Source organism: Pocillopora damicornis, chromosome 11, assembly GCF_964200805.1.
Source record: "Pocillopora damicornis chromosome 11, jaPocDami1.2, whole genome shotgun sequence".
NCBI classification, from domain to species: Eukaryota; Metazoa; Cnidaria; class Anthozoa; order Scleractinia; family Pocilloporidae; genus Pocillopora; species Pocillopora damicornis.
The window spans coordinates 3,853,824-3,871,368 of NC_142680.1; the positions used below are offsets into that span (position 1 = coordinate 3,853,824).

Sequence of the window (17,545 nt, forward strand, 5' to 3'; positions counted from 1 at the left end):
TGTTGCATGACATAATGCTGCATTGTAGTAAGGGTAGTTTTTCCGACTTTCCTATTACAGTTCCTACGACAGCACCTTCCAACTTCGTTGTTACTGCAAGCTCTTCTACCAGTATAACAGCATCCTGGAATTTACCACCAGCAGGCTCCAGACATGGATTAATCACAGGATTTAAACTGTTTTACAAAGAGAAAGGCTCTTCAGGGTCAGCAACCCTCATGTCCATTAACAGTGGAGCAACATTTAGTAAAATCGTTACTGGGCTTGATAAGTACACAGAATATGAATTTCAAGTGTTGGCCTTTACTTCTGTAGGCGATGGACCAAAAAGTTCTGTTAAGGTTGAGAGAACAATGGAAGATGGTAAGAGAGGGAAAACAGAGATAGGAATGTCTTCATTTTGATCATGATCTTCGGCGTAGTCAGCCGTCATTTAAAAGAAGCCAAACATACTTGAAATTGTTTTTTGACATGTAGGTAGTCTTGGTTTTAATAGCAAACGTTACCTATGTTGACAACATGTACTTGTTAAAAATCGAAAACTGGGTAGAGAACATACTTTTTGTAGTTATGTTTTGGACTCAATCCCTTACTAGATAATTTTCTTGCCACCGAAAACGTAAGACCTTATCATTGATTAAGCAGTGCGAATTATTTAAATATGCATAATGTCCATGATAACTTTAGTTACAATGCTATATTTCTAAATATATTGCATTACATATTGTTAAAAGGGTATTAAGTCGATGAATTCTTTATAATCTTCTTTCCTGAATTCAGTTCCTTCAAAGCCCCCACGTAGCTTTACTGTGACAGCAAGCTCTTCAACCAGTATAAGAGCTTCTTGGCAGTTACCACCAGCCGACTCCAGATATGGAATTATCACAGGATTTAAATTGTACTATAAAAAGAAAGGTTCTCTAGGTTTAGCTGCCATGGTAACTATTAACAATGAAACAATCCGTGTTAAAGATGTGTTTGGGCTTGAAAAGTACACTGAATACGAATTTCAAGTGTTGGCCTTCACTTCCGCTGGTGATGGACCTAAGAGCTCTGTTCTTGTGGAAAGAACGAATGAAGATGGTAAGTTTTGAAAAACAGAGTGTAGAAGGAGGGTCCCTCCAAGTTCAGTGATTACGATAATGATTAAGTGCTTGTGATAACGCATAAAGGGCAACTTCCAGTCGGAATGAAACATCCTGGTACCTGTGAAATGCAGTTGCATGTTAGCATCTCTGCAAAGAAAATGCTTTTTTCGTACAGCGGTTGACTAATTACAACAATCAATGCCGTTTTAATTGAAATATAAATTTTTTAAAGGAATTCATTTCAAGCCCAAACCTAATTATTCCGATACACTGTTGATCATTCATAACGAAAGAGTTTTGACTTTGTTTATTTTAGCTCCTTCCAAAGCACCTTTGAACTTAAGCGTTATTGCAACCTCATCCACGAGTGTTATAGCATCCTGGCAGTTACCACCAGCAGACTCTAGGCATGGAATCATCACAGGATATAAATTGTTTTACAAAATTAGGGGTTCTATCGGGGCACCAACTATTTTGTCCATTAGTAGCGTTTACAGTGGAGCAAAACAGAGAAGAACCATAAAAGGACTTGCGAAATACACGGAATATGAATTTCAAGTGTTGGCCTTTACTTCAACTGGTGATGGACCAAAGAGTTTATTTGAAGTGGGGAGAACACTAGAAGATGGTAATAATTTGACAAAAACTGTTTGTTTTGAAACCTTTTCTTTTGTTTGGTGGATAGAAACCTTAGTTTTTCCTTCGGTAATCGCACCTGACTAATTCCTCAATGATCGCTTTGCACTTTGAGGTTCTTTACTCGAGGCAAAAAGACATCTTAACAACGCCACAGCCACGTCAAAACGCACGTAGGTACAGCTTTAAGTACTTCGAGTTCAGTGCTCTCTGAGTTTTTATGTTGATTGGCAATCAACATTTTAGGTTTTATTTTTGGGAGAAGTTTTTTTATTTAAAAAAAAAAAAAGGATGGTAAATTTATAGTTACCGTAATTTCACCATAATCTGCGATGTCATGATAAGGAAAACGAGAAACTTGTAGTCCTGTCCATTCCTCGCATGATAAGAGTTTAAAAAAAAAACCTTTATCGGTCAAAGCTTTTAAGGTTTGACTTAGATTTATTGATAATAGTGTTTTTCCCACAACTGCAGTGCCATCACAGGCTCCAAGTAACTTCACTGTTGTTGTTAGTAGCTCCATCAGTGTTACAGCATCTTGGAAGTTACCACCAAAGAGTTCAAGAAATGGGATCATCACGGGATTTAAATTGTTCTACAAAGAGAAGTCTTTGTCAGGGTTGGCAACCACGTTAAGGATAAACGATGGAGCTAGTCGCAACAAAACTGTCACTGGATTAGATAAGTACACAGAATATGAATTTCAAGTTTTGGCCTTCACTTCTGTTGGTGATGGCCCAAACAGTTCTGTAAAGACGGGGAGAACAATGGAAGATGGTAATTAGATGAAAAATTGTCACTTTTTTTAAGTCAGCGTTTCGTATTTTCCATCAGTTTTATGTTGGTAGCAGTATGATTGTTTCAGGGATAATGCTGTGGATGGGCTAAAACCTGGAATTTTTTATGAAATCAATTGCAATAGTTTAAGGCCCATTTTTTTCGGTAAAAAAATTTTTTGGCTTTAGTATGCTCCCTTTATAAGTGTTTTTTGTGGGTTGTCAATTAAGGGCTATTATTTTCTAAGTGTGGCAGTTTGTCAACATTTAGTGAGAGAGAAAAAATTATCTTTCTTGGTCCAATGATGGTGTCTTTACCAACACCCCTTCTACAGTGAACAAATTTTTTATCAATTCTGGCATTATTTTTGTTTGTGGATGAGCGATATGGATGTATGACGAATTCGTACGAAAAGCTAGCTTGCTGCTCGGGAATTTGTCCAGTATTCAAGTAAGCAAGAAAAGTGTAGTACTCGAAAGGGAAATATACTTGTCCAGGTCGACCAGGCATGGTTATATTTTAGGTCATTATAAATGTAGATATAAACTTATAAAATTCGTAAATGGGAATCGTGCAACATGCAAGTGACTCAACATAATGTAGTGCCAGCTGGCTACTAGGTAACTAATAATATTTCAAGATTCGTCACTTGACGTAGGCGCAGATACAACATAATTAAACTTTCTGTTTACTCTGAGGTGTTCAATTTCAGTTCCTTCAAAAACACCACTGAACTTCACTGTGGCTGCAAACTCTTCAACCACTATCATGGCATCTTGGCAATTACCACCAGCAAACTCCAGAAATGGAGTAATTAAAGGATTTAGATTGTTTTACCAGAAAAAAAGTTCTGCGGGGTCAGCAACTAGCTTGACCATTGACAGTAGATCGACATTGAAGAGAGTTTTCACTGGGCTTGATAAATACACAGAATATGAGTTTCAAGTGTTGGCCTTTACAATTGCTGGTGATGGACCAAAAAGTTCGGTTATAGTGGAGAGAACAATGGAAGATGGTAAATATTTTTAACTGACGAAAAATCTTTGTAAGCATCAGCAAATAGTGAAAAAATAGACTTCACATCAATACATGATGGTCATCATTCAAGCTTGAAACGCATTTGCTATGGCATCTTCTTCTGCTCACCACGAGTGTAAGCATGATTTCCAGGTGTAGTACCAGAAGGCATTTACCTGCTTCTTGTACCATCACATTCCCATGTGGTACAGGGAAACCAAGTATCAAATGGTTCTGTTTGTTACAATTAGACCTTGTCATATATCATTTTCTTCTACTAAGTTTGAGGAGGCTGGAAAAGTATCTCCTTGAAAAAAAGGGATGTTTGGTTTCTTCTCTCCAAAAATTTAATTTCATGGGCATCGGAGGGTTTAGGTATTTCATTTTCTCCCTCTTTTATTTCTCAAATAGTTGAGTATTTGGGAGTAGCTTTACCAACCCGTATTTAAGAGTATTTAAGCTCCTTTCAGCAATGCAATAATCATTCAAAAGATACCCGTAAAGAAGTTATTGCAGGTCTTGAATTTTTAAATTTCAGTTCCATCAAAGGCTCCAAGAAACTTCACTATAATCGTATTGAGTTCTACCAGTATTACAGCCTCTTGGCAATTACCGCCTGCAGACTCTAGGAATGGAATCATCACAGGATTTAAATTGTTTTACAAAAACAGAGGCTTTGTAATGTTTCCATCTACAATAACTATTACAAATGAAACAACCCGCTCCAGAAATATCGGTGGGCTTGAAAAGTACACAGAATATGAATTTCAAGTGCTGGCCTTCACTTTGGTTGGGGATGGAGAAAACAGTTCTGTTGTAGTGGAGAGAACAAATGAAGATGGTAAGAAATGAAATTAAGAATAACATCATAGACGTGTACGTGTCGAGTCAGCGGGTAAAATAACCATGGCTTGTGATTTGAAGTCAGTTTTAGCTTCCCATGATCTTCAAGAGACTAGCACTAGTGCACCACGGGACAACCGAGACATATTGTTGCGTCTAAGACACAGGTCACCCAAAAGAGTTCGCCATTAGACATGAGTGAAGAGAGCTTCAGTGGAGGTTACGATTTTTTTCGTAAACAAAAGGCAATTGAGGACTCGAACTTTTCACTTTATCCAACATTAACATCCAATATGATAGAGTGCCCTCCTGACTGCAGGAGGGCAAAGTTTATCATTGACAGATCAAGCTTTAGTTGGTTCCGTAATATACGCTGGGTCACCTATGGTGTGATGCGACTCTCACATGAGTAATCTTGTAATCAATTGTTCTTGTACATTGCGTTTTCAAATTTTCAGTCCCTTCCTATGCCCCAGTTAACTTTACTTTAGCCCCGAGAGATTCTACCAGTATTACAGCATTGTGGCAGTTACCACCACCAGGCTCCAGACATGGAATCATCTTAGGATTTAAATTGTTCTACAGAAAGACAGGATCTCTCAGGTTACAAACAGTGCTATCTATTAGAAATAGAACAACTCGCACTGTACCTGTCACTGGGCTTGATAAGAACACGGAATATGAATTTCAAGTGTTGGCCTTCACTTCAGTTGGTGATGGACCAAAGAGTTCTGTTGAAGTAGAGAGGACTAAAGAGGATGGTAAGAGTTCAACTATGACTGTCACTTATCCATATATATCTAATCCACACATCCATCCGTTGTTTGGTCTCTGTATTTTCTCGGTTACTTGTTGGTTTGATCGTCTGGCAGGCAGTCTTTAATATTTGTAATCTTGAGGTACATGTATATCAGGTGAAGGTTAATGTCTTTCTTGCAGTTCCATCCACAGCACCAAGCAATCTCACCGTGATTGTCAACAATTCCACCACTGTAACAGCATCCTGGAGACTGCCACCAAAAATTGCTAGAAATGGAATCATCAGAGGATTTAGATTGTTATACAAAAAGAAGGACTCTGGAAGGTTGCCAGCAATTTTGAATATTAGGAACGGAAAAATTCACAGTCAAGTCGTAACTGGGCTTGATAAGTACTCTGAATATGAATTTCAAGTAGTGGCTTTCACATCTGTTGGTGATGGACCCAAAAGTTCTGTTGTGGTCAAAAGAACAAAGGAAGATGGTGAGAAAACGGAAAAGTTCTATAAGAGCCCAGGTTTTTGGTCTTTTCACTTTTAAATGTTGGTGGAAGGCTGATATAACATAGCATACTTAAGGAAGTAGTAATTTTAGAAGGGTGTAGTACACATACATCTGCTCAATGGCAGAACATGTATGACTTGCCACTTTTATCCCTTTTGGCCGTAAATGATCCACTTGGGGGTGATAGAAAGTACATCGATTGAACGAGTATCTGAAAAACCAAAATGATAATTACTTCACATTGCATTGTCATATAGTTAAGATTAGAGTTTTCTAATGGCTATTAAGCGTCTTAATAAATGACTCTGTGGTTAAATTGCAGTTCCATCACAAGCCCCGGCTAACTTAACTCTTACTTCAAGTAGTTCTACCAGCATTACAGCATCCTGGCAGTTACCATTAGTAAACTTCAGAAATGGAATAATCAGAGGATTTAAATTGTTTTACAAGATGAAATATTTTCCTGGAAAACAAGCCGTGTTAACTATTTTAAATGGTACAAGTCTTTCTAAAGAGTTGATAGGGCTTGCTAAATACACAGAGTACGAGGCTCGCATCTTGGCTTTTACTTCTGTTGGTGATGGACCAAAGAGTGAGGTCAAGTTGGTGAAAACAAACGAGGATGGTAGGTATTCAAGAATAGTTAAAGATCAGAATTTGCTGATCAGATGTAAGGCTGCATTTCAGGCGATTATAAAAAGCAGACATAGTCTGACTCCAAACTCTACAAAGTTGGTATTGCCAAAAACATATCATAATTGTAGTTTTACTACATAAATAGTGGTTTTCGCGTGTGCTGATTGGCTTGTACTATTCACCTCCGAGCTGCCGAAGAGACAAAATCGTTCCGCCAGAATTTAATTTCCGACAAGTTTTCTGTATATTGACAGAAATAAACTAAATAAACCTTAATATAGGTGAAAGGGTTCGATATTTACTTCCACGTCGATGGACAATTGTTAAGTATTCAATTCGAATAGACAGTCTACTTTTCAAGATACTTATCTAATTCATAACTGATTTAATTTTAGTCCCATCCGAAGCTCCTGGCAACTTCAGTTTGACTCCAACTAGTTCTACGAGTATTACAGCATTCTGGCAGTTACCACCGGCGGACTCTAGAAATGGTATAGTCAGAGGATTTAGATTGTTTTACAAAAAGAAAGACTCGGTGGGATTGCAAACATTAGTATCTGTTGAAAACGGGACAACACGCAATAAACTTGTTACTGGGCTTGATAAGTACACGGTTTATGAATTTCAAGTGTTGGCCTTCACTTCCGTTGGCGATGGCATGAACAGCTCTATTGTGGCGGAAAGAACAAAAGAAGATGGTAAGACTATAGTTATGATAGTCTAATCCTATTTCACCGTAGCTCAAGCATCGCTCTTTCACAGTCCCTTTCTGTCATCGTACCACATTAAAGTGTTTATTGTTGTTATATTTACAGTCCCCTCCATAGCCCCAAGCAACCTTACTGTGACAGTGATAAATTCTAGCAGTGTAACAGCATACTGGCAGCTTCAACCAGAAATTTCCAGCAATGGAATCATCAGAGGGTTTAAATTGTTCTACAGAAAGAACAGCTCTGTAGGGTTGCCGTCCATTCTGACCATTAAAAACGGAACAATTCCCAGTCAAGATATCACGGGGCTTGATGAGTACACAAAGTATGAATTTCAAGTGTTGGCCTTCACTTCTGTTGGTGATGGACCGAAAAGTGTTGTTTTGGTTGAGAGAACGAGGGAAGATGGTAAGATATTGAAAATGCCACTACAAGGTATTTTAAATTGAACAGTAGCTTTTGCGTGGTAAGGGGATTTTTAAATTGACGTAATTTTCTAGTTTTTCTTGATGTACAACTGTTACTTATAGTGTCTCCTTGTTTCGTTATTTGGAGCTTAATCTAGTCTGTTTTTCAATATCATGATTTGTTTGTGTATTTGTATGTTTGTTTTTATTATTATCATTATAATTATTAATTCCATTATCATTATTGTTATTAGTATTGTTATTATTATTATTATTATTGGTATTTGAATGAGAGTTTTTTCGCAATCAATCTATGATTGATTTTTGTCACATGTTCAAATTGAACCAATCGAGTTTTAAAGGTTTAGTTTATCTACTACTAGCCATTGACCGAGCATTTTTTTAATTGCAGTTCCCTCGCAAGCCCCCGCTAACTTTACCGTGACTTCAACTTCTTCTACTAGTATTACAGCAGCCTGGCTGTTACCACCGATGGACTCCAGGAATGGAATTATCACAGGATTTAAGCTGTTTTACTGGAAGAAAGGCTCTGCGGGGAAAGAGACTAAGCAAATTGTTGAAAATGGTACTAGTCGTTCGAATACATTGACAGGGCTAGATAAATACACAGAGTATGAGTTCGAGTTATTGGCTTTCACTTCTGTTGGTGATGGACCAAAGTCGTTAGTCAAGGTTGCGAGGACAAATGAAGATGGTACGTGATCTAAACTAAACCATTCTAATGAGGTTGGCTTTCAGGTGGAAAAAAAGCCTCGTGTACACTTTCAACATGAATTCTGACAGATATAGCTGTACAAAACTGTAATTTGGTAAAGCATAATAGGTAAATGCATTGATTTTGATAAAAGGATTGGATAGTCTCGTGAAATTTTGTTAATTGCTTCTTTTTTTGACATTTACCCATACATATTGTATGCGTAGATTTCTTCTTTGATGAGTGGTATAAGGGTTGGATAAATTTTCATGCTTATTACCAAACTTTTACCGTGATCAAAAAAAATTTATTTCTTTTAAAGTAAAGTACAAAAAAATCTGTTCATAAAGATATTCACATTCATATTCATTTCTGAGATCTTTCATTTTAGTTCCGTCGAGAGCTCCGGGCAACTTCACTCTAACTCCAGCTAGTTCTACGAGCATGAGAGCATCGTGGGAGTTACCACCAGAACAGTCTAGACATGGAATCATTACAGGATTCAAATTGTTCTACAAACTGAAAGACTCTGCAGGATTGCAAACTTTAGTAACGATTACAAATGGAACTGATCGTAGTAAAGTTGTCGCAGGGCTAGATAAGTACACAGAATATGAATTTCGAGTGTTGGCCTTCAATTCTGTGGGCGATGGACCAAAGAGCTCCGTTCTTATCGAGAGAACAAATGAAGATGGTAAGAATTCCGATTGATGACACTCTAATCAAGCACCATCGTATCAAAATTATAATGTTTAAGACTAAATCTTTTGCTCGTTGTTATCTCAATGTAATGTTGACCTTTCTTTGATTTCCACATTGCCATTTGACATGCTATGGTATCCATCTATTGTTCCATCCCTCCATTCAACCATCTACATGTATGTATCCATCAATCATAGCATTCCTATGTTTCTGGCTGTCTATGTACGAAATGTATTTTAAGACGTTCTTGTCTCTATCACAGTTCCATATACAGCACCTCGCAACCTCACTGTGATTGCAAGTAATTCTACCAGTGTAACAGCATCTTGGCAGCTCCCGCCAGAAATCGGCAGAAATGGTGTCATCAGAGGACTAAAAGTGATGTACAGAAAAATAAGCTCTGCAGCGTTGCTTAGAATTTTGACCATTAATAACGGAACAATTGAAACTGAAGATGTCACTGGGCTTGATAAGTACACACAGTATGAATTTCAGGTGTTGGCTTTCACTTCAGTTGGTGATGGACCAAGAAGTTCTGTTGTAGTTGAGAGAACAAAAGAAGATGGTGAGGAAAAGAAATACTTATAATGAAGTTTGGTATTTAATCAGTTCAATGTGAAATTTTGGTAAAGGTCTGTTAAACTGGTATGGCTTTGAACAAGTTAGTTTGAACGGCCGATGCTAATCAATTTTGTTCATATCTTTTAAACATTCACCAATCAATTAATTGATAGTGGCTCTTTCAGAAATGCAGATGTAATGGAAATTAGCTATGTGTTATTTAACTTGAGTTGTGTATTTTAATTTTAGTTCCCTCGCAAGCTCCTGCTAACTTTACTGTGACTTCAAGCAATTCTACCAGTATCGCAGTATTTTGGCAGTTACCACCAGCTGACTCCAGAAATGGAATAATATCAGGATACAAATTGTTCTTCAAAAAGAAGGGTTCTGCTGAAAGATCTACTTCGTTGACTATTTCAAATGGGACAACTCGCTATAAAAAGTTGACAGGGCTAGATAAATACACAGAGTACGCGTTTCAGTTATTGGCTTTCACAGCTGTTGGTGATGGACCAAAGAGTTCAATAAAGTTTGGCGAAACGAACGAAGATGGTAAGAAACTTAAGATACATACATGTGCCTGTTGTACAAGTATACCAGCTGTCTTTTTGTAAACAGAAATTTAATATTTTATTATAATCTACGAGTTGCTTGATTTTAGCCCCATCAAAACCTCCGAGTAACTTTACAGTGAAGACAATCTCATCTACCAGTATTGCAGCATCCTGGCAATTACCACCAGTAGACTCCAGACATGGAATTATCATTGGTTTTAAATTGTACTACAAAAAGAGAGGCATTCCAAGATTAGAAACATCAATAACAATTAAAAATGGAATGGTTCGTAGCAAACCTGTGACAGGGCTTGCTAAATTCACAGAATATGAACTCCAAGTGTTGGCCTTCACGTCTGTTGGCGACGGACCAAAGAGTTCTATAAGGGTCGAACGAACAAAGGAGGATGGTAAGAGCCTAGTTAATCCTTTCTGAACTCACATGGGCTCAGTTATTTTTCTCCTATCAATTTTTATTAATAATTATAAAGTTTTCTCTGTCACATCTATTTGCAGCACCATCACAGGCCCCTAGCAACTTCTCCTTAATTGTGCGTAGCTCCACCGCTATAACCGTATCATGGCAGTTACCACCGGCAGACTCCAGAAATGGATTTATCACAGGATTCAAAATTTTTTACAAAAAGAAAAGCTCAGCAACATTGCCAGCCTCAATAACTGTGAGGAATGGTACAACGGAAAGTGATGACGTCATTGGGCTTGAAAAGTATACAGAATATGAATTTCAAGTGTTGGCCTTTACTTCCGTTGGTGATGGACCAAAGAGTAACGTTAGGATTAAGAGGACAAAAGAAGATGGTGAGAAAATAAAAATAGTTATGTCTCCACCTTCGTACGGAGATTTCTTTGGATCAATTTGTCAGAATGACTCAGTAGAATTGAGATTTTAAGGCGAAAAACCCTCTTAGGCCCTTTCTACTTCGATAGAGTATTTCTTAGCTTTCCCCAGCTTACTTGAATGTGATGAATTACTTCTGACGAAATGAATTAATTTTCTGATGGCAGTTCCATCAAAATCTCCAAGCAATTTCACTGTGGCCGCAAGTTCCTCATCCAGTATTACAGCATCATGGCAGTTACCACCCAAGGACTCTAGAAATGGAATTGTCAGAGGATTCAAATTGTATTACAAAAAGAGAGGCTACACGGGGCTACCTAACACTTTAATCATTAGGAATGAGACGATTTGTACTAAAGCTGTTATTGGACTAGAAAAATACACAGAATATGAATTCCAAGTTTTGGCCTTCACTTCTATTGGTGATGGACCTAACAGTTCTGCTGAAGTTGCAACAACAAAGGAAGATGGTAAGTAAGGGGACTAATAACGACTAAATTTGACTGCCATTTTATTTTCTCAGAAGAGGTTTGTTGTTATGTGTTAAACAGGTTTTCAAATGGCATTTTCCCTGGTAGGAACGTCTTAAGTCAGTCATAGGTGCATTATTTGTCTTGCTGAGGTTATCAACAATTTTTTATGTTATTAACACGATCAGCTGAAATTTGTGTTGAATATTTACATTGCTTATTACCTACATTAGTTAATGATGAAATATCAATAACCATAATGTTACATGGACAATAGATTGTGGTATGAATTTAATTAAGCTACATAGCACTTCCGTTGTTCAATTACAGCTCCTTCTAGAGCTCCAACTAACTTCTCTGTGACGGCGAGCAACTCTACCAGTATCACAGCATATTGGCAGTTACCACCAGCAGACTCCAGAAATGGAATCATAACAGGGTTTAAATTGTTCTTCAAAAAGAGAGGCTCTGCAGGATTACCGGTGGCTTTAACTATAAGCAACGGACAAATTAATTTTAAACGTGTTAACGGCCTTGATAAATACTCGGAGTATGAATGTCAAGTCTTGGCCTTCACTACTATTGGTGATGGACCGAGGAGTGCTGTCGTTGTCGAGTCAACAATGGAAGATGGTATCTTTATTCCTTCAGTTTATTGTTTGAAACACTTCAAAGGGTTGTCACTGATAAGAAATATCTGACGTATTTCACATAACCTTGAAGCTTGAACCTCAGTAGTTATAGTACATAGTCAACTAACTTTATGGACGCAAAACAAGTTAGAAAAATCCTAAATGTGACTTTTTTTCAGAAACATCTCATACAACATTGAAATGAAGCTATTAATTGGTAGTTATTTGATTTTTAGTTCCATCGCAACCTCCAAGGAATTTCAGCGTGACCGCAAACTTGTCCACTAGTGTTACAGCATCCTGGCAGTTACCATCTGTTGAATCCAGACATGGAGTCATTATTGGATTTAAAGTATCCTACAAAAAGAAAGATTCTGTCGCAACACCAAACATTCTGAATATCACAAATGGATCCGTCGAGAGCAAAGAGATCACTGGGCTCGATAAATACACAGAATATGAATTTCAAGTGTTGGCCTTCACTTCTGTTGGTGATGGGCCAAAAAGCCCTGTTCTTGATAGGAGAACAAAGGAAGATGGTAAGAAGTCATTGAGAGACCTAGCAATTTTACGTTCACATCTTAGTCCATTTATGTTATAGATTGTATTTAAAATTGACTTTAACCATAGACGGGTTCGCAATGTTTTGAGAGATCCCTTGAATGAGCTGTGATTGCTGAGGGCAAATTTCCTTCGACTCATGCAGTCGTGCTGATATTAAAGCACTGATTTCATGGTATATTGATGAATTAAACTGTCTCTTGTTCCAGTTCCTTCAGAATCCCCGGATAACTTCACTGTAGTAGTGAGCTCTTCCACTAGTATTACAGCCTCTTGGCAGTTACCGCCCACTGACGCTAGGAATGGAATCATCACAGGATTCAAACTTTTCTTTAAAAAGAAAGAACTCATAGATCCACCAATTGCTTTAACTATGAACAATAGAACAAGTCGCCATCAAAGATTCACAGGGCTGGATGAGTACACAGAATATAAATTTCAAATTTTGGCGTTCACATCTGTTGGTGATGGACCGAACAGTTCTGTACAAGTGAAAAGGACTCTAGAAGATGGTAAGAGGAGTAATCGTTGTCCAAAAATTTTGTCCAAAAATGTAAATGTCCATTCCTATGAAAAAAATTGATATTGCGAGCAGCAGAGAATTATTCAATTTTTTTTTTATTTTGTGGCTCTTCGTAATTTGAGTTTATATAATTTTCCTAAATGGTGCCAAAAAAATTCCGATATGGTATAGCCATCACAGTTTGTGGTATCTATTTAGTTTGAGGAAATTAAAGTACCCCCCATCAAAAGTCATGCCTGTTGTGAATTAATGTCTGCTCGTTGAAGCTTTAATTTTTTTCCATAGCTCCGCAAAAGTTTTGAGTTCTACCAGTCTTTAAGATTCTTGGCATTAAACTCACCAGAAGACTCCAGCAACAGGATCATCACTCAGGCTTTTTTTTATGCAGTCCTGCATTGCAGGTCTGTTGAAAACAATGGTCATGACATAATGAAGACTTTTTCGTTTCCCTATTGCAGTTCCTTCGGGGTCTCCCACTAACTTCACGGTGACAGCAAGCTCTTCTACCAGTATCACGGCATCTTGGCAGTTACCACCAGCAGACTCCAGAAATGGAATCATGGTAGGATTCAAATTGTTTTACAAAAGAAAAAGCCCTGGGGAAGCAGCAACCATGGTAATTATCAACAACGGAACAGCCAGCACTAAAGATGTTACAGTGCTTGCTAAGTACACAGAATATGAATTTCAAATTTTGGTCTTCACTTCTGTTGGCGACGGCCCAAACAGCTCTGTTAAGATTGAACGAACAAGAGAAGATGGTAAGGACTAAAGGGAAACTATATCGCCTCATACTTATATCAAGGTTCAGCTTCCTTCTTATTACGGAGCTTTCTTTTGAAAGATAGATAAATAAAGAAATTATTGAGACCGTCACTGTGGACGAATGGTTATCATAGTGGACCGAGGATTGAGAGTTTCAGCCGGAAGCCGGACTGGTTATTGTGATTTGTTGTCGATCAAGACATTTAGATCTTGTGTCCTTTATGTTTGGATCCGTCTATTATCTGGGTATCGGCGATTTATTGGAATGTAATGAATGAAGTCTAATACTATTTAATTTAATTTTTCAATGACAGTTCCATCGAAAGCTCCGAGCAATTTCACTGTGACTGCTAGCTCTTCTACCAATATTACTACATCCTGGCAGTTACCACCAGAGGACGCCAGAAATGGAATTGTCCGGGGATTTAAACTGTACTACAAAAAGAGAGGCTCCATCGGGTTCCCAATTACTTTAATTATTAGAAATCAGACGATTCGCACTAAAGATGTCATTGGATTAGACAAATACACAGAATATGAATTTCAGGTGTTGGCCTTCACTTCTGTTGGCGATGGACCAAAGAGTTCTACCGAAGTCGCAAGAACAAAGGCAGACGGTAACAAATTTCTATTATTAGCCACAGAGAAAGATCTGCTATCATAGGTTGTGTAATAGTATTTTAAATGAGGCGAAACTAAAAAGTCATTTTAATTACCACAGTTACCTTACTGACGTTATCAGCAATGCTCATGTGACTAAAATTACCAACTTAAACATAGCGTTGGAGCTAAATTTCATTAGAAACCTGACGTGCTTCTTAGTTACTTTGAATTAGGATGGGTCATCAGTAATGAGGATATTACGTGGAGAAGCTGAATTTAATTGAATTACATAGCACATTTGTTATTTTATTACAGTGCCTTCGAGAGCTCCGCGTAACTTCTCTTTGAAGGCCAGTAATTCTACCAGTATCACAGCATACTGGCAGTTACCACCAGCAGACTCCAGAAATGGAATCATCACAGGATTTAAATTGTTCTTCAAAAAGCAAGGCTCTGCAGGATTACTGGCAGCTTTAGCTTTAAGCAATGGACAAATTCGTTTTAAACATGTGACTGGGCTTGATAAATACTCTTGGTACGAATTCCAAGTGTTGGCCTTCACTTCTGTTGGTGACGGACCAAGGAGTTCTGTTGTTGTGGAGAGAACAACGGAAGATGGTATCTGTATTTCTCTTGTTTATTGGTTTATAACATTCATATGTAATAAATTTTAAATATTCATCGCAATTGATTAATCATCATCTAACATAATCTATGTAAAGTCTTGGAGCCTAGTAGTTACGTTGCGTTGTAATCATTATTGTTTTTAATAATCAAGAAATGTTGTTTTAACCAACGAGGTTTGCGTATTTAAAGTTCTTTATGAACCCGCAGCTAACCGGAAAACTGTTCAATATGATTTTTGTTTAATAGGCGTTATATTCCAGAAAATATATCATATTTGTAGAAAGAACGTGATTGATGAGTTAGGTTTTGTATTACAGCTCCGTCCCAACCTCCAAGGAACTTAAGCTTGACCCCAAGCTCTTCCACGAGTGTTACAGCATCCTGGCAGTTACCATCTGTTGAATCCAGGCATGGAGTTTTAACAGGGTTTAAATTATCGTACAAAGAGAAAGTTTCTCCGGCAACACAAGTTATTCTGAATATCACAAATGGAACAGTTGAGACAAAAGACATCAGTGGGCTCAAAAAGTACACAGAATATGAATTTCAAGTGTTGGCGTTTACTTCTGCTGGGGATGGACCAAAAAGCTCTGTCGTTGTTGTGAGAACAAATGAAGACGGTAGGAGTTCATTAGAGAAACAAAGAAAATTTTGCTTTCACATTTGGGCTATTGTCCCTTGACTTCCTGAGGAATACAGTCCCCTCCTGAAAAGACGAATCTTCAATGTCTGAGTTATCGGAAGTTGAAAACAAATTAATTAGAACAGGGAGAAATTGGTGTTTACTGAATTTCTGTGCGTGCAGGGTGCAATTTAGTCCAATTCAATCCAGAAGTAGAAAGAAAGGTTGAGTTATATTTCTCACACATTCAGCAATTTTAACTCCTCTTTTTTTTCTACCATGCTTGCCATCCAATGGACTTAAACAGTAACCTTTAAATTATGGTGCGTATATTAGATTTAAAAAATGTGGTTTATACAGTTTTTATGGAAGCCTAACAAAATATGTCTTAAAGGGACTCATTGCTATGCCCTAACAACAATGGTCTTGAGCTATGTCCACACCAGCTCTTTTTATTCTAATTTACACTGCACCCGTACGTTACGAAGTTCAAATCTGATGATATTAGTAAATCGTCACATGAGATATTTCTAGATTTAATCTGTAGCAAAATGCATCTCGAGTGGATCTGGTTGTTGTGGGTACTCTTTAAAAGAAATTCAGATCATGTAACAAACTTTATTCTCCAAAACGCGCCGGAGATCTCATGAATGAATCAAGATTGCTCAGTGCACAATTCTTGTAACTCATAGATTCGTGTTGTTAATAGTTGTGCAGTTATTTATCGAACGCCATGCGTCATCTATGTTTTCTGTTGTGCAAATAGTCTGAAGACATAATTTGTCTCTCGTTGCAGTTCCTTCAAGGTCCCCGGATAACTTCACTTTAGAAGTGCGCTCATCCACTGGTATAACTGCGTCTTGGCAACTACCACCAGTTCACGCCAGGAATGGAATCATCAGAGGATTCAAATTGTTCTACAAAAAGAAAGGCTTCATAGATCCACCAATTACTTTAACTATTAGGAATAGCACCAGTCGCTATGCACTGGTCACTGGGCTAAATGTGTACACAGAATATGAATTCCAAATATTGGCGTTCACATCTGTTGGTGATGGACTGAACAGTTCTCTGGAGGTGAAAAGGACAGCGGAAGAGGGTAAGAGGAGTGGCGTGAGCGAGCTAAATGTTTCTATTAACTCCAAAGTATGATAACAGGACACTGATGAAATACCTAATCCTTGAAATATGGAAAACTATTAGCATTAGGTAAATTATTAAAAATGTGTTGGCTCTATATAATTTAATTTGATTGGTTTTATTTCATAGCGCAAAACACTTCCTACACTGTAAAGAATTAAGAGTTTTTTGTTTCGTAGACGATTTGTTCTTTGTACATAATATATATTTGGTTTGATGACATTGAGTCAACACTAATCTGTAAATATGTTTTCCAGTTGCGATTAATTTTTTTTCCTTGTGGAATTCTTAGTTCCTTCCAAAGCTCCAGAAAATTTTACCGTGACTGAATGTAGTTCTACAAGTATTACAGCTTATTGGCAGCTACCACCAGCAGACTCCAGAAACGGGATCATCGCAGGATTTAAATTGTTTTACAAAAGAAAGGATTCTGTAGCTTCACCAAAAATGATAATTCTTAACAATGGAAAGATCCACGTTAAGAATGTCACTGAGCTTGATGAGTACACAGAATATGAATTTCAAGTGTTGGCCTTCACTTCAGTTGGTGACGGACCAAAGAGCTCTCTTGAATTGGCAAAGACAGCGGAAGATGGTGAGTGCCAAGTTTTCTGAGATTTCTAAATATAGTAACCATTTTGTGTACATTGTGACCTGACTAAAACAATGCCTATTCTTATGTTTCATTGAAAAATTTTTCCTGCAGTCTATCCAAAGAGAATGCCCTCAATCTGTCACCTGTGTTTATGAAGAGACGTCAGCTTATGGTCATGCTTTACCATTAAGCAGCTATTGGAGAACAAACATATCGAGTTACAAACATCGTTTATCTTAA

General features: G+C 37.6%; 1 protein-coding gene across 6 annotated transcripts in view; it reads left to right on the plus strand.

Moving 5' to 3' along the window:
* LOC113679002 (usherin) overlaps positions 1–17,545 on the plus strand; it is a 38,704-nt gene that overhangs the window by 13,112 nt on the left and 8,047 nt on the right. For all 6 annotated transcript variants that reach the window (XM_089186872.1, XM_089186876.1, XM_089186875.1 and 3 more), the window contains exons 16-42: positions 61–363; positions 781–1,083; positions 1,405–1,716; positions 2,199–2,501; positions 3,214–3,516; positions 4,057–4,359; positions 4,820–5,122; positions 5,301–5,603; positions 5,946–6,248; positions 6,655–6,957; positions 7,075–7,377; positions 7,789–8,091; positions 8,483–8,785; positions 9,056–9,358; positions 9,604–9,906; positions 10,016–10,318; positions 10,425–10,727; positions 10,935–11,237; positions 11,568–11,870; positions 12,106–12,408; positions 12,640–12,942; positions 13,412–13,714; positions 14,033–14,335; positions 14,637–14,939; positions 15,266–15,568; positions 16,367–16,669; positions 17,003–17,305. In XM_089186872.1, the coding sequence (XP_089042998.1) occupies positions 61–363; positions 781–1,083; positions 1,405–1,716; positions 2,199–2,501; positions 3,214–3,516; positions 4,057–4,359; positions 4,820–5,122; positions 5,301–5,603; positions 5,946–6,248; positions 6,655–6,957; positions 7,075–7,377; positions 7,789–8,091; positions 8,483–8,785; positions 9,056–9,358; positions 9,604–9,906; positions 10,016–10,318; positions 10,425–10,727; positions 10,935–11,237; positions 11,568–11,870; positions 12,106–12,408; positions 12,640–12,942; positions 13,412–13,714; positions 14,033–14,335; positions 14,637–14,939; positions 15,266–15,568; positions 16,367–16,669; positions 17,003–17,305 (8,190 nt within the window). The remainder of the gene's footprint in view (positions 1–60; positions 364–780; positions 1,084–1,404; positions 1,717–2,198; positions 2,502–3,213; positions 3,517–4,056; positions 4,360–4,819; positions 5,123–5,300; positions 5,604–5,945; positions 6,249–6,654; positions 6,958–7,074; positions 7,378–7,788; positions 8,092–8,482; positions 8,786–9,055; positions 9,359–9,603; positions 9,907–10,015; positions 10,319–10,424; positions 10,728–10,934; positions 11,238–11,567; positions 11,871–12,105; positions 12,409–12,639; positions 12,943–13,411; positions 13,715–14,032; positions 14,336–14,636; positions 14,940–15,265; positions 15,569–16,366; positions 16,670–17,002; positions 17,306–17,545) is intronic.